This window comes from Pristis pectinata, chromosome 13 (assembly GCF_009764475.1).
Source record: "Pristis pectinata isolate sPriPec2 chromosome 13, sPriPec2.1.pri, whole genome shotgun sequence".
In the NCBI taxonomy this organism is placed as follows: domain Eukaryota; kingdom Metazoa; phylum Chordata; class Chondrichthyes; order Rhinopristiformes; family Pristidae; genus Pristis; species Pristis pectinata.
In genome coordinates, this window is record NC_067417.1 from 22,077,088 (window position 1) to 22,098,406 (window position 21,319).

General features: G+C 42.0%; 1 protein-coding gene across 1 annotated transcript in view; it reads left to right on the forward strand.

The window, feature by feature from the left end:
• The window catches only part of piezo1 (piezo-type mechanosensitive ion channel component 1), a 217,726-nt gene that overhangs the window by 84,378 nt on the left and 112,029 nt on the right, over positions 1 to 21,319 (forward strand). The window contains 2 exon segments of the mRNA XM_052028089.1: positions 2,045 to 2,164; positions 19,848 to 19,890. Of these exon segments, the coding sequence (XP_051884049.1) occupies positions 2,045 to 2,164; positions 19,848 to 19,890 (163 nt within the window).

The window sequence follows — 21,319 nt, forward strand, 5'->3', positions numbered from 1 at the left end:
AGCCCCCATCTCTCCTCAACTGCTTGATGCAGACTGATGCAAAGATGTAACTGATGTTCCTTTATGTAGTGTACATAGAACGTAGAACGCTACAGCACAGTACAGGCCCTTCAGCCCACAATGTTGTGCTGACATTTTATCCTGCTCTAAGATCTATCTAACCCTCCCCTCCCACATAGCCCTACACTTTTCTATCACTCCTGTGTCTGTTGAAGAGTCTCTTAAATGTCCCTAATGTGTCTGCCCCCACAACCTCTGCTGGCAGTGTGTTGCATGCATCCACCACTCTCTGTGTAAAAAAAAAACTTGCCTCTGATATCTCCCTTATACCCTCCTCCAATCACCACCTTAAAGTTGTGCCCCCTCGTATAAGCCATTTCACCCTGGGGAAAAAGTCTCTGACTGTCCACTCGATCTATGCCTCTTATCATCTTGTACACCTCTATCAAGTCACCTCTCATCCTCCTTAGGAGTGAAAGAAATTTCTCTTCATCTGAGTTCTAAATATAGTTTTGAAACAGTGCAACAAGAATTGCAGCGAGACTGCCTTACTCCTTTATTCAAATCCTCTTGTAAATGCTAACATAAAATTTGCCTTCTTAATTGCTTGCTGCATTTGCACAATCTTACCCTTGGTCCCTTTGAACATCAACTCTATCTGATCTCTCGCCATTTAACAAATGCTCCTCTTTTCTGCTTCGTGCATCAAAATGCACCTTATATTCTCCCACACTTTTCTATCTGCCATATTCTCGCCCACTCACTCAGATTGTTCATACCTCCTTGGAACCCCTATACATCCTCCTTCGCACTCACAATCCCAGTCCTTGCTTTCTGTTCAATAACTGCTCTCAAACCGTGTTCAGTATATTGGCCCCAATTCCACAAGCTCTACCCTTACTGATCTATCTCCTGCTCGGGACCTATTGAATGCCTTCTGAGAATGCATAGCCATCATGTTTGCTTGATTCCTATTATCTATTCTACTAGTCCATCCTCCTTAAATAATGATGCAAAGGAGGGCTGGTAAATCATCACAATGGCTTTCAATCAAGTAACAAACTGGTTAGAATTAGGTTGGGCAAAAAAATTGCATGCTTTGAAGGCTTTTTGCATTATTGATCATACATCATACAGCTGTTAACATTGCCCTGAACATCGATTGACAATAGGTTGTTAAAGACAAATATGAGTATGTGGCCACTGAGAAGGGAATTGGAAAGATTATGGGCTCTTTGTGGGCTGAGTGAATGAAATGCTTGTAGATAAGTAGTTTCTATGTATGCCTGTGACTATAGAAACTGCACTCCAGTATAAATGATTAAACTGATGTTAATCCTAATTATCTGCTGAGATTCAGTAAGTAGTTAAAAACAAGCAGCATGTCAACTTTTTGCATATGAACATTGGCTTGGAACCATGTGGGTGGCCTGCAGGCTTTTCAGGATGTTGCAAAACCTTCCTGGAGGAAGTGACAGTTTCATAAATCTATGCAAAGTGGGTATTTATTATGTCAATAACATTTCTGTGCAATGTTAACAAGGGCCAGCTTGAGGAAACTGCTGTGGCTTTATTGATAATCATCAGGAGCGGATTGGCTTTAGTTTGAATATGGTAGAGGCCTTTCTGCTAGATCCAAAACCTTCCTTTTCAGGCTGTTCTCTTGTGAACTTCACAAGTAAAGTTACAACAACTCCTCCCTCATATTCATTCCAGCAATATTTGGCCAACAGCCAGTCTCAATCATTAGACCTGTCTCTGTGAGCTGTGATCTAGTCCCTGTCTTTCACTCTTGCTCCAACTAGAAGGCTAAACAATGGCAGAACCATACTCTTGGTCTGGTGTTTACTCCAAAAATGGGACATGTAGCTGGTAATGCAATCCAGAAAGTGATTCTTTCTCTGACTCGGAGATTTTCCTGTATGTAGGTGCATCACACATACCGGATGGGTCCTGGTTTATTTGCCCAAGCTTCCAGCAGGGAATAGTGTATGTAATACTTATAAAATAATTCTTTGGTTATGACTGCATTTTCTTCCTTTAGGCCACACTGGTCGTCTACTCAAGGCGCTGCTGGGAACCAGCATTCTCTTCCTGTGTGCACATGGAGGTTTTCAGATCACCCTTTATGTTTTGAAAGATGAGGATTTGTTGGGCTATAACTGTGAGTACAACTAAATATTCATTTTTATTCTTCTTTGCTAATGTGTTAAGATTCAGGTACTACTATAGTAATGCTTCCATTTACTCTTTTAAAAAATAATTTTGTTTTAGAAAACCAGAATTAATTTTCCTTTTCTATAAGTTTCTGCCAATCATTTCCCATTAGTTATCTGAATTTTTTTTAAGTAGAGAATTTTGGAAATTACGTAGTTAGTTGTTAACTAAATTTCAGTTTGTATTTATTTTGCAACAATGTTTTTAAGGGTGTCAACTAGTTGCTGTTAGGCTTTGTTATTAAATCTTTTTGGTGGTTGGTTTGTTCAAATGTTTGTAAGAGTGAATGTTTTCTGAGAAGAGAGACTAGGGAGTGGGCAGGAACGGGGTATCACATGGAGAACCACCTCGTGATTAAGGTTAGAGCTGAAGGAGAGAGGAAAGCCTGAGCTGTTTGGAAGGAGAGTTGAACAGAATTCTGTTCGTTCAGTTACACTTAATGTTGTACTCAGAAGTCAGAGTCATAGAAGGGCTTATTGACTTTACCAAAGGACAGAAAAGAATTGGAAATGCAACTTTCCATTGTTCAAGCATTTTAGTTTTTATGTAAGAGAATTTTCAAGATTTATTTCTTTGTGTTAGGTTGCTTGTTCTTAACCATCAATGGTGTTTTCATTATTTACAGGCAAAACTGGTATCAACAACACTATTAACTTTTAGATTATTGTATTTATTTTAAATAGCTCCAGAAGTTTATGTTAAAATAACTGCTCAATAAGCCTGTCCATTAATTAGTTTCAGCTATTTAAAGCAGGAGATTACCAAGTTTATTTCCATTATTTCTGCTGCTAACTGATCTTTCCTGGGGCAACAGTGACACTGTTACAATTGGACCACATCAGGGAGAGGAATACCAACCGAAGTTACCGCTCCTGATTGGTCTTAAAGACCCTTGCTATGTGCACACTTGTACATCAATTGGTTTGTCTTCTATAGTCAAATATCTTGCTGAATTATCATGCCACGCCTCACACAAGATTTTTTTAAAAACTGGAAGTAGCCTGTCAGCCTTTGAACAACATTTCAGCCAAGAGTTATTATTACCTTGGGAAGAGGATGTACTGGCAAAAATGCTAATGAGTCACTGATAATGTGCAACCTTGATAACAATCTTTATGGTAATAATGACTTTAAAAACATATTTCCTATTTTTCTTCTGACTCTAACACGTCCACATACAATTGCACACAAGGGTATACTGTGAAGCAAAAAATTAACTTGATTAACTCAATAATGTTTTTTTTTAAATAATGCTTCAGTGACATCATTTGATTTCTGTTATGTTGAATTTTCTGAGTTATTCTGTGGAATGGATTCACTGATAGCAGAGTGCTCCAACCAGAACCATGCACGTGCAGTTGCTCGGTCATTGCTGATGGATCAGTGGGTCGGCTGGGCAGAGTGAAAGCTTGTACATCTTGGGATCAGAGTGTCATGTGTTCAGCCCCACTTCAGAGTTTGGCATGTAAGCTAGGCTGAAACTGCAGTGCATTACTGGGGGAGTGTAGCACCATCTGAGGAGTTTATTGGAGGAAACATTTGATCCCACAACACTTCATGAAGAGGAGCAGAAGAGCTCTTACTTTGCAATTTATGTAACAAGTTTTTCATGTTGTTGACGTCAGGATCTTTCTGCCAGATATCAAATCAGGTACAAGGGTTTCTTTTGAGGACACGACCTCCCCACTAGTACAGCGGATAAATTGAACATCTGGTGTGTTGTGTGCACCTCCTGTAACTGTTTCCTTAACACTTTCCTCTTCTGACTTGGTCTGCACAACCCCTGGGAGATCACTGTGTGGTAACCTACAGTATAACATTAACAGGAAGTGTACACAATGTGCAGGGCTTAATAAATCAACACCATCAGCTGAGACTTTTCATGCAAGCTTGACTTCCAAAAGAATATTCTTTAACCATAAAAGCATCATTGTGCTGACAACATGGAAATTCTTGCACAAAGCTTGCACAATACAATGCAATGGTTTAGATTAGTTCTTTGCTTTAATTTATAAATCAAAATATTTGCTAGTGCAATTATTAAAAAATTCTTTACAATGTCGACATTGCTGGCAAGGCAGAGCATTTATTCTTCAACCATAACAGCCCTTGATAAAAAGGCGATGGGCCTTCTAAAATCCCTGCCATCCATGTGATACTGATGATCCCACCATATTGTCAAGTAAAGTGTTACATGATTTTGATCTAGCCCAATGAAGCAATGGCAATACCCATCCAGGTTGGGAAAGTATGTGACTGGGTTTGGCAGACTAGAGTTGGACATAATTCAGCACATTTCTTCACTTGAGCTCCTCCCAACATGTCACCCAGTCAAGCCTTCTTTCTTCTGCGTACTTTCATAACTAATGAATAAAAATATGCCAAGTCAATGGAAAAAGTCACAGTTATTTTAATGCTCCAATGGCTTTCCTGCTAGGAAACTCATGGATGCACTGAAGAATTAATTTTTAAGTACTGCCGATTTGGGACTATCCTGTAAGGCTGGCAGCCCAATGAGTGACTTGGAAGGGCACCTGGAAGTGAAGTTGTTTCTATTCACCACTGATGAGTCAGCTTGTTTAACAACACTCTCATTTATTTTCTCCAAAGTCTTTGTGTTTTTCCAGTTAATTTGCAAGACAATTCTGCTCCTTTTAAGTGAGATGTATTTCAGTTTATACACTGATAAGCATTGAATTATTTGTTTAGGAAAATGGCCAAGTCATGCTAACTTTTCAGATGCACTGGGGATAGTAATGCTGAAATGCTTTTTCTTGCTTCCATAATTGGCTTCTATTAAGTTATTTCTATATTTTGCTTTATTCTTTGGACATATTTATATTATTGTTGCAATAACTTCACAGGAAATGCTTTTGATGCTGATGACATAATGAAGACTTAGTTTACGAAAGGATTTTTGTAAACCATTAAAATGGCAAGATTTTAACAATCTGAGGAAGACTAAATATAAGGGTGATATCAGAGTTGGATATAAATTCTGCAAAACATGAAAAATGATTCTTTAGTGGCTTGTTCAAGAGGGGACAAAAGTCAGCATAGTCTCATAGAAAAGGTGAAATTCATGCAAATGCACAAAAAATTGATTTCTTGGGAATGCAGCATCTGAGATGAGTTAAATATTTTCATATGAGAAAATGTAAGATCTTTTATTGGACCAATGTTTGCTCATTTCTACTGTGTATGCACTTCTTTTACTAACTATTGTTCTCCATGCAGCTGTTTGACATTTTAAATTGTCATTCATTTGTTGGATTTGGTTGCTCGTAGCTAGAACCAATGAAAAAAACATGTTTAAATAATCCGCTTCTGAATGGATGCCATGATACTGATGGGTGCCAAATCACAATTGGGATTTAATTGGCGAGTCAGTCTCGCTTTCCAGCTCAACTTGAGGATTGCATTCAAAATCTTGATCATTGATCTGATACTCCCGTGCTGGGGAAGAAGAGTGAGTGGGTGGTATATTTGAAAGTGGGACCTCAAACGATGAAGACCTTCTAGTTTATGTAGGGCTTATTGTCACATTTTCAAATGCTTGAGTCACCTGAAATTTACTCAGAAAGGTATTTTAAACAAATATCTGTTCTTTTTTTATTTGGGACACTGTTGTGCAAGTAACAGAATGATGGGTAATGGCACTATTTATAACACTACATTACATGCTGGTGAACAAGCTTACGAAGACTTACCAATCCAATTCTGTGGAATTGTTTCTGTATGGTTCACTATTGCAACTTGAGAAAATCTAAGTGGAAGATTCAGTATTATACAGTAATGGATTGTTTGTGTTATTCTAAGTTGGACTTTTTATTATTACTTCAAGTTGGGTAGGGGCAGGTTATCTTGTAGAATTCCTTGCTTTTTTGTAGAATTCCTTTCAGAGGCTACCCTGCCTCAGGAGCAATTTTTAGATACGCAGCTGCTTTAGACAAAGTTGGATCCATCTTTTGAACAGACTTCAAAGGTTCCCACAGATGCAAACTGAAAGCTTGCTCCTAGCTATTCTGTTTTGGCCATTGGCTTGGTTCATAAGAGCCAGGATTAGAGCTAGTTTGAACCTGATACCAGTACAATCATTTCTTGGCTAAAAGTGCAAAGTTAGAATAATAGTGTTGTTTAAATGCAAATACTGGAAACCATTCTAAAATAGGAATGGAACATACAACTTGGAATAAAGTTGCACAAGACACCAAACTGGAAAAAAACATAACTCTCAGTATTGAGAATAGAATTGAAGATATCAGCCAACTCCCAGAGGAGTTGAAAATTATATAAATCACAGCGAAGGTGATCAGCTGAATTAATGAGGCTTCATTAAAATGCATGAAAAAAAAATTAAATTTAACTTTACCAACTGTGGGGTATGAGTCTACTTCCTCAAAAATGTTGTGTTAAAATGCAGAATTCCGGATAGCCTTTTTATAGAACATGATGATGATGAATCCAAACCATTAAGAATGTATGTAGTGGGAAGTAAGAAATAAAGTAACCTGGGGAGGCAGCTAGATAATTCAATGGTGGTCCAATTTGTGAAATTGGGCATGCTTTAAGAGTTCATTTACTGGAAGGAGCAGTTAGCTTGGGCATCTCAGATGTGAGGTTCTGTAGTCAAAATATTAAAACTTTTCAACACTTAAAGACCTTGGAGTGTGTAAGAGCTCTACTTGGATTTCCTAAAAATCTGGCCAAACATATGCAAATTAATTAACCCAAGGTCACCAAGTTTATTTGGTCTACTTATTGGCAGGCACGGTAGCGTAACGCTTTACAGCACCAGTGAACCGGGTTCAATTCGTGGGTCAGGGCCAGTGCATGCAGAGAGGGTTGGTGGAGTGTAGAGCCACGGAGGGCAGCTCAGCTTATAGGATGCTCACAGCTTCTCATGAGACCTGGAGGAGTATTCCTGCCCCCAGACCTGGATATCTACAGCAGGAGATCCACTTCATTCTCATAGGTACCCTGCTTGCTTAATATCAGGACATTGTGGAAGATAGATTAGCAATGGTCAACTCCCGCCACTGTCTGTAAGGAGTTTGTATGTTCTCCCCGTGTCTGCGTGGGTTTCCTCCGGGTGCTCCAGTTTCTTCCCACGCTCCAAAGGCGTACGGGTTGGGAAGTTGTGGGCATGCTATGTTGGCGCCGGAAGCGTGGCGACACTTGCAGGCTGCCCCCAGAATACTCTACACAAAAGATGCATTTCACTGTGTGTTTTGATGTACATGTGACTAATAAAGATATTGTATCTTATTGCTGAGACCTTGCCCACACAATAAGTGTGTGCCAAAATTAATGTTTGCTTCACTTTATACTTGCATTTCTGTATTGGAATAATCAGCACTTGGGGAATTAACTCCCAAGGGTACATGAGAACATGTCCAGGTCGTCCACTGTCCATTTCCCTCCATAGATGCTGTCTGACCCACCGAGTTCCTCCAGCATTTTGTGTGTTGCTCCAGATTTCCAGCATCTGCAGTCTCCTATGTCTCCAGGTCACTCAGTCTTTTGTGTTTTGAAGAACTGGAATGGATTCGACTCACCTGTGGCCGGCAGCTAAGAAAGCAAGAACACAAAAAGATAGGAGCAGGAGTAGGCCACTTAGCCCCTCAAGACTACCCCACCATACAATATGATCCTGGCTGATCTGCCCCAAGCCTCATCTCATCTTCTGCACCATTAACACATTTAACTTTTTGAATATTTTTAAATTATTGAAGCCTTTGTGAAGTGTTTATTGGTGTCTCTGATTAAGAAACACTTAAAGCACTTCAAAGCCCTTTTGATAAGAGCAAGCTGTCAGCAGACCATTGGGCTGATGCAGGGGTGTGTCTCTGCGTGTGGTGCAGTCTGCATCGTGGGGTGAGGGGATCAGCTCAGTCCGTTCTGTTTCCAGTTGAGCACTGAGTGTGGTGAGTTCAGGTAGTCGTGATTAAAAAAAAACAAAAATGCTGGAAATACTCCACAGGTCAGGTGACATCTGTGGGAAGAGAAACAGAGCTCTCTTTCTTCCCGCAGAGTTAACTCTGTTTCTTTTACAATAGATGCAGCCTGACCTGCTGAGTATTTCCAGCACTTTCTGTTTTTATTTTCAATTTCCAACATCTGCAGCTTTTTGACTTGGTCCATTAGTTTAATGGGGATCACCTTTTTATACATAACAGGTCCTGATTGTACATATTATAGTTATCTTTATTCACTGTACCAAGTAATTCAGCAGGTTCACTTACAATATGTCAGTGTCACTTATGTTTTATCCTTAGACACTGTATCAGTGAAACATTTGAGAGGCTTTTATACAGATCCTAGCCCATCAGTGTCCAATGGTGGCAGAGCCCTATTCTGAGGTCTCTCCCCACAGTGCCCTTGCAATGTCTGCAACAAGCTGCAGTGTGTAACCGTGACATGTACTCCCATACCTTGCAATGTGCCAATCAGCAGCTTTGGAAATCACATCACTCCGATCCATCAGTGTATGAGGATCCAACACTGGTAGCAAGTGTCAGCAATTCCAAAAGTACATCGTTAATCACCTTCTGACAGTCATCAGGACCCCTGCTGCAACGGGCACTGGAAGAAGGTGGATGCCACGGACTCTGGAACTGGTCCAAGTAAGGATGGGCCTCCTTTAAGTAACTCCAGAGCAGACTTCATCTCTCTCCATAAGACCTGCTACAGTGCGTGATGCATCAAATGGTTTTGCACAATATCAGAACAAGCATTTCCAAATGTTGACACACTGATGTCTTACATAGAGAGGACCTGAACGTGTGCCACTGATTTTTGATAAAATTCTATTGCACAGTGTACACAAGTATTGTACAGCATATGAGAATTCTGAGGCAACTGAATCCACCACATCAACCGTGAATTCCTATGTTTCATCTGAAGCATGGATTGGATGGGGGTAGGGAAGTCTTTCTCTATATCCTCAACAAAATCTTCTGAATTATGTGCACGTGCTTTAAATTGCCCCATTCAACCTTCAGAGACCACACGGCAAGAGGATCAGCCTTTTGGAACGGAGGTAGAGGAAAGGGTATAAAGGACTACTTGAATTTACATGGAACCTTTCATGAGCAGGATGTCCCTAAGTGCTTAATGACCAGCAAGGTATTTTTGAAGGGGTGGTTTCGTTGTAATGCAGAGGAATGAGCAAATTGCCTCCACCAGGAGCCCACATACAGCAGTGGAGATGAACACAGAGGGCATCTGTTTGTTGGTGTTTCAGAGCAGTGGAAGTTGGCTACAAGGCTAGAACTCCCCAGCCGGGGGCTCTTTCGTATTCACCCAGGTGGGCAAACAAGCCTTTTCTGGTACTGAATGCATCTTATTGCAGTACTGCCACTGTATTATAGTGATGTTTCAGCTCCGGTTTTGTGCTTGGGTCTCTGGAATGGAGATTGAATCCTTGGTAATGTGGCTCAGAAGTAAATGCATTACACTGATTTGCAGCCAGGGAGAATTGTGCACCAAGGATCTGGTCTATAATTCCACACCTCTATGAATTGTTTTGTATGATTGAGCAAATCATGAAGATCAAAGTGTTTTCAGTAAGCACCTGGACAAGAATGAAAGACAAACTAACAATACAGCAGTAGAATTAGCAGGGAGTGACAATCTGCACTGTGGTTTGCTGTTACAGTCACTGAAAATTCTATTGTAGCCTAACAAAGTGGAGCTTGGACAATGGAACTGGGAGTTGGATTTCATATTACGTTAAAGTTTCAGAAAGTCTCACAGCAGTCTATTCAGTAAGCTTGGAGATTTAATTTGGGAAATGATATCTTTTGATGATCATAATATGATGGTTGGATTTGTTAAGCCTCTCTGCATTGAAGCATGTGTAAGACCTTCACATAATGAATTACCTTTGAAGTAGAGACAATTGTATATTCACCAGATTTATTATTATGATGTAATGCATTGAAGCATGCATATGTGAATTATTAAGGCATTTATATCCTATGTTTTGTTACAAGCAAAAACAAACCTTTTTAAATAATCACACAATGGCTTGGCTCTGAAAATTGCAGGCAACTTAATGGGAAAGAATGGTTAATGTCTTATGCGTTACTCTTTGTGAGAACTTAGTGAGAACCATTAAGATGAGCTACAGCCCTGTTGACAGAAGAGTACTTAAAAACTGCTTTCCAAAGGAGTAAGATTGCCAACTCTGCAGTTGGAAGTGTTTCTGACGGTTTAATCATCTGGCATTCTGAACTGATGATGTTTGATTGAGAGATTTCTGAAAAAATTGTCACATTTGCATTTTTCTGAGTAATTTTTGAGTGGTTTTATGCCAGCAGCTGTTGTCCAAGAACCAGGAGGCCACCAAGCAGCAGGTGGAAAAGGGAGCCTGGGACAGGGGTAAGGGTAGAAGAGATGGGGGAGCTGTCTGAAGAGGACTTCAGAGATAGAAAGAACATTGATGCTACCAAGAACTAACCTTAACACAAAAGTATTTTACACGGTTAACTGATAGCAGTACCACAACACTCGTCAGATTAAAGGAGGAAAGCTAAGCAGGAAGAAGTTGAAGGAAGGAATTCCAGAGCTTAGGCCCTTAGCAGCTGAAGGCATTGCCTCCAGCGTTGGAGTGGTTAAAGCTGGGGATGTTTAAGAAAGTAGAAATGGAATTTGCAGAATTGTGGAGGTGGAGGGAGATGCTTGAGTTGTGCAAGGTTGTTTTAAGTAGACTAACAGAATTGATTTAAGAATATTAATCTGAAACTCATGGATTTTCTATCATTACTTTCAAATCAAAACAAAATAAACTTGTTAAAATGGATTGGTGAACACAGAATAGGCTTGCAATTAAATATGGTCCCAGATTTGCATATTACAGTTACATATTAAAGAAGTTGTATTCCATTTAAGCTGAGGAAGGAGGTGGCTGTATCACAGAATGGTTGCAGTATGGAAGGAAGCCCTTTGGCTTGTCACATCTGCACTAGCTCTAGCTGTAACAGTCCAGCTCTTTTGACTTCAACCCTCTCCCCATATCCTTTAAAATGGGGCCATCTAAACATACATAGAATAGTGGAAGGTTCAGTTTTGCTGTCTTGTTTATGATTGTGTTTTTTTTACCAATTTCAAGAGCTTTTCATGGGTTTTTAAACATGAAGAGTTTAATAGAGACTGCATGTTCCATAAAATGCGGACTCGCTAATATTACTACTTTGATACCAATTAAATATTAGTTTCAAACTTGACATTACACTATTGATTTGGGAAGGAACACATTTTGTTTATAACAAAAGATGGAAAAAATGTTTTGAATTTGTCTGAAGGAGATGCTGAACCCCAGTTGGTAAGTCCAAGGGTGAAGAAATGACAGGGATCAATTCCTCTGATCACACTGTTTGAATGCTTTCTCATTTATATATAAAAAAATATGGGTCAGGTGGCTTTTTAATTCTCAGTGGGGTGAATGTCTTTGAGGCTGCTGTATCAGAAATTATTTTGTGCTTCACTGATGAAATCAAGGTGGTTAACAGAAACGGCATGAGGGGTTTACCTCCCCAAAATCAGGAGCTGGAAATAATCCACCCATAGCATGGAACTTCTGGAAGTATTATTTGAGCTAATACATCTTGCCTTGATGCAGAGAATATCTATCATCAGCTGTTGACAGGCAGATTTCTTTAAGATTGGGCCATTCTCTGCAGCTTCCTCATCAGGTGACTCCCCTTCTATCTCCTGACCAGCTTGTAGATTCTGTTCACTGAACTCAGCACAGCAGTGTTGCTTCATCTCCCCATGCTGACCTCTCTAAACCCACCTTATGCCCCTTCCAGTCCATTCCTTCATCTTCCTGCACCTTTGCTCAGTACATTCTCTGGCATCTCTTGAAGATGCATACCCTAGTACTTATTTATTGTGACATCGAGGTCATTTGGCCCACCAAGTCCATGATGGATGCCACCAGAGATATCCCATCAATCCCATTCGCCCTCTACTTTTTTCATGTGGCTCTGCAACTTTATTCTCTCTCACATGTCTCTCAACTCCCCTTTGGTTCTTTTGCCACTTACCTCCATTAAAGGGTAATTTACAGTCGTCTACCAGCACATCTTTGGGGTGTGGAAGGAAACCTGATCTTAGAAGCAGAAGCATTAACTGCTGTTCCACTGTGCCACCTTCTAGGTACATACCCTGGCACCTCACCCAGGTACTTACTTCTGTCTATGAATCATCTAAAGGCACTATGGAAATGCAAGCCACTTGTACCAATGCAGAAGTAATTTGATTTTCTTTGTACCGAACTGGAGGATTAAATAAATTGGCTTTCTTCAGAACCTCCTGCTAATTGTTTGTTAATCTGTTTTTGGAAAGGAAGTGGGAATATCTTGTGTCGGAGCTTGGAACAGAGTATCTTCCTGGATGTTTAGCATCGGGCATGCAAACAAAGTGACCTGCCCCAAGAAGCCGACTGAGTGTAACTAGAATTTCAATGCTTGGGCTGTTGACCTGCGAGAGGACGCTGACATTACAAAACCCACCAGGAGGAAAGTCAATCCAGAGACCATGTTGGTGATATCTCTCCAACGCTTTGAAGTCTCTGCTACATGTGGTCCATTTCTCTGCAGTTTCCAGGGTCTCATCATGATACATGGATTGTATTGCATAGTGGGAGCAAGTTGGTAGAGGAGAGCCGTCTTGACTTTTCTGCTCCCCTCACCCACTCTAACCTCACCCCTTCTGAATGCACCAACCCTGATGTAGTCATCAAACCAGCCAACAAAGGTGGTGCTGTGGTAGTCCGGTGTACTGACCTCCACCTTGCAGAGGCCAGATGCCAACTCTCGGACACTTCCTCCTACCGACCCCTGGACCATTACCCCACCAAGGACCACCAGGACATTATCACCCGCACCATCGCTGACCTCATCACCTCAGGAGATATCCCCCCGCCTCCACAGCTACCAATATGACAGTCCTGCAACCTAAGACTGCCCGCTTCTATCTTCTCCCCAAAATCCACAAGGAGGACTGTCCCAGCAGACCTATTGCCTCCGCATGATCTTGCCCCACTGAGTTCGTGTCCTTGTACCTGGACACTATTCTGTCCCCCTTGGTCTAATCCCTTACCACCTACATCCGTGACACCTCACGTGCTCTCCAACTCTTCCACAACTTCAAGTTCTCTGGCACACACAACCTCATCTTCACCATGGACGTCCAGTCCCTATGTACCTCCATTCCCCATCATGACAGCCTCACCGCCCTCCACTTCTTCCTTGACCAGAGACAGAACCAGTCCCCTTCCATTAATGCTCTCCTCTGCCTGGCTGAACTTGTCCTCACCCTAAACAACTTCTCTTCCAATTCCTCTCACTTTCTACAGACTAAGGGTGTAACCATCAGCACTCACCTGGGCCCCAGCTATGCCTGTTTTTATTGGCTACATTGAACAGTCTCTTTTCCAAGCCTACTCTGGGTCCCATTCCTCAACTCTTTCTCTGCTATATCGACGACTGCATTGGTGCCACCTCTTGCACCCGTGTGGAACTTGACAGTTTCATAAATTTCACCACAAATTTTCACCCAGCTCTCCAATTTATTTGGACTATCTCTGAAACCTCTCTCTCCTTTCTCGATCTCTCCGTCTCCATTTCAGGAGATTACTTATCCACTGACATCTTCTACAAACCCACTGACACCACAGCTAACTTGATTTCAGCTCCTCTCACCCTGTCTCTTGCAAGGACGCTATCCCTTTCTCTTAATTTCTCCGCCTCAGCTGCGTCTGCTCTCATGATGAGGCTTTCCACTCCAGGACATCTGAGATGTCCAACTTCTTTACTAACCATGGCTTTGCTCCTTCTGAGGTTGAGAGAGCTTGCACCCACATCTCTGCCATTTCCTGCACCTCTGCTCTCACCCCCACCCCTCCCAGACCCAACAGGGGTTCATCCAACCAGCCTACGTATCCAACACATCATTCTCCACCATTTCCGCCATCTCCAATGGGACCCCACCACCAAGGATATCTTCCCCTTCTCACCCCCTTCAGCCTTTTGTAGGGAATGCTCTCTCGGTGACTCCCTGGTTCACTCCTCACCCCCCCCCCCCACCCATACTGCTCCTACCCCGGGGACTTTCCACTGCTCCCACCATAGGTGCAACACCTACCCCTACACCACCTCCATCCAGTGACCCAAACAGTCCTTTCAGGTGAGACGGAGATTCACCTTCACCTCCCCTAATATCATCTGCATTCGGTGCTCCAAGTGTGGCCACCTCTACATTGGCGAGACCAAACGCAGACTAGGTGACTGTTTTGTAGAACACCTGTGCTCTGTCCGCGATCTGCATCTCCCTGTTGTCTGTCACTTCAACTCCCCCTCCCACTCCATCACTGATATATCAGTCTTCGGCCTCCTCTGCCAAGAGAAGTCCAAACTGGAGGAACGGCACCACCTTTTTCCGTCTTGGGACCTTGCAGCCTAATGGCATGAACATCGAATTCTCCCACTTTAAGTAAACCAAACCCCCACCCCCACCATGCCTCTTCTTTTTCCTTTCCTAGCCTATCTATTTTCTCCTCACCATTTTTTCTCGCTCCTTTTCCTTTTCCTCCCCTCCCCTCCCCCCATGCTGCCTGCCTCCTTACCTTTGACCCATCCTCCGGTGGATCTGCTCTCCTCTCCTCCCCTCCCCCGTACCTGCCTATCACTATCTCTTACTTGCATCTGCCCATCACCACCTTGTGCCCACCCACCTCCCCTCTCTCCACCTATCACTGGTCTGCTTTCCCCCACCCCCCCACCCCGCTTCCCCTTTTCCTATCTTCAGTCCTAAAGAAGGGTCCTGACCCGAAACGTTGACCATGGATGCTGCCTGGCCTGCTGAGTTCCTCCAGCAGCTTGTTGTTTTTTTCATCTAGATTCCAGCATCTGCAGTTCTTTATTTCTCTGGTAGAGTACTATTGTGGATGTTTGTTGTGAGGCCCATTCTAATGTATTGACTGACGTTAGAGTAACGTTGGTTCTGGAGTGGAGGTGACAAATGTTGAACTGTTTTCCATTTGACCTGCAGACAAAACTCCACTGCAGCAGGTAGCTTGCTGGAGGTGTGCGACAGTATTCCAGTGAGTTGCAAAGTTTAGTGATGCAACAGTAGTGATACAGTGATGCAGCCTTGCCTCTCAACAGTCTGAACTGAGATTGGGTCTGCTTTGGACCAGCTGGTTAGGGTCACAGCTCACGTGCCATCATGTTGCAGATTTAGAATGGAGACAGACTTCTGCAGGTAGCCGGATTTGGTAAGGATGTGCCACAGTCACTCTCGACTGACAGAGCCAAAGGCTTTTGCGACATTGAAAGCAATCACCTATAGTGATTGATACTGCTCCCTGAATTATTACTTTTGGAGTTGTCATGGCATGAAGGTCATGTTCAGTGTGCCTCTAGATGGACAGAATTCACACTGTGATTTGTAGCAGATCTTCAGCCACAGGGAGGAAGTAGTGGAGGACGATTCTAGGGATGACTTTCCCTGCAGCAGGCAGCAATGTGCCCCCTCTGTAGTGTTCTCAAGGCTGGACTGCATGGGGCACTTGGGAGCAGAGGTAGGTGGGGGATGCAAACAGCAAGGGTTGTCTGGTGCAGGGAAGGTAGAGGGGGAGGGGTAGAAGGGTTGGAGGGAGGAGCTCTGCGAGAAGGTGGGAGGAGATTCAGGACTGGGGGGCACTAAAGAGAAGAGATTGAGGGATGGGAAGGATCGGGGTGAGGGGGGTTAAGGATGGTGTTCGGTGGGGTGAGGAGTAGAAATGAGGAGGAAACAGTGGGCAAGGGCACCTGCCTGAGCCCACCCCAGTGTGAATGAGTGCAGTGAGTGTATATGTAAGACAAGACATCTTTATTAGTCACATATACATTGAAATACACAGTGAGATGCATCTTTTTTTGCGTAGTGTTCTGGGGGCAGCCCGCAAGTGTCGCCATGCTTCTGGCGCCAACATAGCATGCCCACAACTTCCTAACCCGTATGTCTTTGGAATGTGGGAGGAAACTGGAGCACACGGAGGAAACCCACACAGACACGGGGAGAACGTACAAACTCCTTACAGACAGTGGCGGGAGTTGACCATTGCTAATCTATCTTCCACAATGTCCTGATATTAAGCAAGCAGGGTACCTATGGGAATGAAGTGGATCTCCTGCTGCAGATATCCAGGTCTGGGGGCAGGAATACTCCTCCAGGTCTCATGAGAAGCTGTGAGCATCCTATAAGCTGAGCTGCCCTCCGTGGCTCTACACTCCACCAACCCTCTCTGCATGCACTGGCCCTGACCCCTGACCTTTCCTGGCACCAGGGTTGTACTCGTGTGCCCATAAATCCCTGGCTGGAGCCTCCTGCCAGTAGTTCACCCTTCTGTCTGCCAGTCAGGCTGCCCAATTTTCAGGCTGCTGGACAGGAAGGGCCCCTGCAGTAGCTGCATCAGGTCTCATTGTTAAGATGAGCAACCCTCCATATCTATGGCCTTGCTGACTTTGGAAAAAGTTACACCCTCCCCCACACGTCCCTGCTATATATGTTAATGTCAGGGGCAATATGTTTGCGAATTCTATCAGTTAGATCTATATCATGGAACATTGCCCTCATTTGAACAACAGTGTCTGATTCGTCATAGAAAAGTTAGTGGAGAAGATCATCCCCGGCCAGAAGCAATTTGCCTACTGCCACAACAGGTCTACAGCGGACACAGTCTCACTGGTTCTCCACTGTTTTGGAGCACCTAGACAACTGGCTACTGTTTATCTATTACAGCTCGCCGTTCAACACCATCATCCCCTCAGTACTAATCAACAAGCTTCAAAGCCTGGGCCTCGTATCTCCCCCTGCAATTGGATCCTCAACTTCCTTATCAGGAGACCACAGTCAGTGCGGATCAGTAGTAACATCTCCTCCTCGCTGACAATCAACACAGGAGCACCTCAAGGATGTGTGCTTAGCCCACTGCTCTACTCTCCCTACACTCGTGACTGTGTGGCTAGGCACAGCTCAAAGGCCATCTATAAATTCGCCAATGACACCACTGTTGTTGGGAGAATCTCAGATGGCGATGAGGTGGTGTTCAGGAGTGAGATAGATTGGCTGGTCGAGTGGTGTTGCAACAACAACCTCGCACTCAACGTCAGCAAGACCAAGGAATTGATTGTGGACTTCAGGAAGGGGATGTCGGGAGAACACACACCAGTCCTCATTGAGGGGTCAGCGGTGGAAAGGGTGAGCCTGAGCAGCTTCAAGTTCCTGGACGTTAACATCTCAGAGGATCCATCTTGGGGCCAACACATTGATGCAATCGTGAAGAAAGCACGCCAGTGGTTCTACTTCATTAGGAGTTTGAGGAGATTTGGTATGTCACCAAAGACTCTTGCAAATTTCTACAGAGGTATGGTAGAGAGCATCCTGACTGGTTGCATCACTGGCTGATATGGAGGCTCCAATGCGCAGGATCGAAAACCTCAGCCAGCTCCATCATGGGCACCACCCTCCCCACCATCCAGGACATCTTCAAGAGGTGGCTCCTCAAGAAGGCGGCATCCATCTTTAAGGACCCTCACAATCCGGGACATGTCCTCTTCATGTTACTACCATCGGAGAGGAGCTACAGGAGCCTGAAGACCCACACTCAATGTTTCAGGAACAGCTTCTTCCCCTCCGCCATCAGATTTCTGAATGGTGCATGAACCCTTATATTTATTTTTGTAACTTATAGTAATTTTTATGTCTTGCACTGTACTGCTGCCGCAAAACAACAAATTTCATGACATATGTCAGTGATAATAAACCTGATTCTGATTCTGAAACTGTTGCGTAATATTGTGCTTTACTGGTTGTTCCCAGGGACATGCACTGAGACAAACATTGTCTGCTGCTGGGAGATCCCTCTCACTACTGAAGGATTGGAACCTATTTAAAAAATCTCTGACTGACTGCTGATGGAATGTGTGTGAAAGGAAGGTTGATATCATATTGATATAATGTGAATCGTGTTAGCAAATGGAATGATATGTCTTGTGCTGGGAATGATGATGTATGAATGTTCTGTATGATATAATTGCAATATATGTTTATGAACAACATATATTTTTGGGAAAAATGTCTGGATGTATGAAAACAGACAGATTTCTTATTTATTATCTGCAATTAACACATTTCCCATGAATTTTAGGAACAGTTTATGACTAAATCTTTATTGTGAAACCAGGTTTAAAATCAGCAAGTTTCCATGGTTTCCTATCCCATGGCTCACCTTTCCTTACCTGATCTGTGGTGATTTTTTTTTAATGGAAATCATCATGTGGAGATCTCTGTGACTCTGTATTGAAAGTTTTGCAAATGTTTTTTTTCCACTCAGGCTACATTTTTTCCCATCTGAATTTTTTATACAGCCAATTAAGAGCTATTCAGAATCACCACCATAGGGCATTTCTGGCATTCAGAAGTTAAATGTTTCCACATGGGCTTCAGATCACTCACTTGCAGATCTTTGCATAGTCTGCTTGCCATATCCTGAGCTGGTTGACGTGAGTGAGATGGAAACAAGTTCATTGTGTTGACCCTGGCATTGTTTGGTTTGAAGTGGTGAAGAACATCCATGTTTCTTGCTATTGATCACTATTTGGTGACTTCCACTAGGGATATGGATATGGATATCAGCCAAATTCCTGTGGTGTCATTATCCTCCTGGACAAATTGATGCTATCTCTAGAGGACAGAAAGAGGGAAATGGTTACTTCAGGAGAAACAGTGATACACAAGGGAAGCAGCTTTAAGCAAAGTTGTTTCATGTGTACATGATGTGTTTAACTACCTTGACCTATGACTATACTTAATGAATAAGGCCTAACGGTGAGGCAGAGCTGTTACCAGTTTGTACCAGAGAATAGAAAACTGAATTGATTGCATTCTGGACACAATATTTAAAGCACAGTGTAAAAGCAGCTAAGGTGAGTGAAGCCTGGAAGCACCCTTTGAAGTGGCCATGAGTAGACATGGCACATTCTACATCCTCTTCCCTCTCAGAAAAGTTCATTTGTATATGAGATTAATTTCCTTGTTTAACTAATTTAGCCCTTGGTTCTCAGAAATTAGTTAAAGTTTTCAGGTTTATTTTCTCATCTTTATTTAGATTATCATATCAGTTATATTGAAGTTAATGTAACATGTGTATTGCCATATATATTGCAAATTTATGTAATGGTACTTAATGTGGGACAGGATTTCACAAAACACATTGTTAATAAATGGGTGGTGTTATAGGCTAACAGCAGCCTGAATTAATTTATATATAACATAGGATGAAGTTGTCCACTTAATAATTAAAGGCAAAAGTAAACAGAATAAAATGCAGCCTATAAAGCAGAGATTTTGTCCTTATTAAATATGTGGTCTGCATTGGAAGAAAGATTTAATAACCATTATGCCAACAACACATTTTGGGAAGTCATATATGACAATTAGCTTTTTGTTGTCTGGATAGGCACAAGGATTAATGATGAAGTGAAACAGTAAATTGTGTTATGTTGTGGGTGTAATATAAAAAATGTGGACAAGGTAGCCTACTGATGTAACAATAGCTTTATCTTTTCTATTTGCAGGCAGCACATGGGAAACCTTGTCCAGGCACATTGGAGTCACCAGGTACAACTACATGGATAAGAATTAGCAAGAGTACAATTAAATTGATTTCATTATCTTTTGAAATTTATAATTGAAGCATTTAAAAATTAGATATATCTCAAAATAAGCCAATATACTTTTTTATTTTGGTGATTCTATATATGTGCATATTTAAATGCATTTTTAACAAGTATTCATCATTCGTAAAATATGTGTAGATATGTTGAGAAATCATAATTTCTTTTCAAAAATATGAAAACAGCTCGTATTTGGAAGACTGTGGTAATTTAATCATGCTCTTCCTTGCAGAATGTAAGTTATGTCTTTTTATTGTGAATAGCAGGTATGATGAGGTTATTTAAATATACTTGTAAAGAAAATGCAAAGGGCTAAAGACTTTAGTCCTACATTGAGCTAAGTAAACTTGATCTCATCCAAAATTTTTTTTTGCCTTTATGCTAACTCACAGCCAGTCACATTCAGCCGTCGCCCTATGCGTTGGCTACCAGTCTGGCAACCCTTCAGTTTTGAACTTCTCATTCTTGATTTCAAATCCCTTTAATGGCCTTGCCTCTCACCAGCCTTGCAATCCTCTGAGTTCTCTACCTTGGTCCAATTGTGATCTGCTGCTGATTCCTGATTTTCATTGTTCCACCATTAATGGTTGGGCCTTTATCTTTGGAGCTTTCTCCATAACCTTATGAATTTCCATCTTTCTTTCTTTCTTTATAATGACACCTCCAGACACCTCTTAAATCCTAACTATTTTCCAATCTTAGTTGCCTTTCCAAATTTTATTTTATGATGTTCTTGTGAATTCTCTTGGGGTATTTTTCTGTGTTAAAGGCATTACAGCCATTCCTCAGTTTATGAAAGGGATGTATTCCTGGAAAATGTTTCATCGAGTGAAAATTCATAAATCAATGCCTGGGCAAAATGCAATATGGGAATGTAGTACAATGTTTTCCTTTGAACAGTGAGTGATGCACCGTTCAATTTACAGAATAGCTTTGTAAATTGAGACATACAGCCCCAAAGAATCAACGGAGTTATGGCAAAAATTCGTACATTAAATATTTGTAAATCACAGAATACTTGTATTTTAATCCAAAGAGTTATTTTGGTACATGTTTATGCAGAATCCCACTGAATAGGGAAATCCCATGCAGATAAAACATCCTGGACTCTGTCACAGCATGTGGAAAACTAAAGGATGATGGGTTTGATTGTAATGGTAAAATTAGTCCAGATAAAAGTTCCATCTCTACAGTTTGCCACATTCCAGAAGCTTTATTAGCAAATCTAGGGTAAGTAGAAGATAGAACAATAAGCTCTATTTCCATTAGAATTAAATCCAGAACCAGACAATGTACAAAAATGAGCTAAAAACTTCACTCAAATTAAAATCATCTTGTGCAAGGCTGTTGTGCAATGTTTAATTGAATTGAAA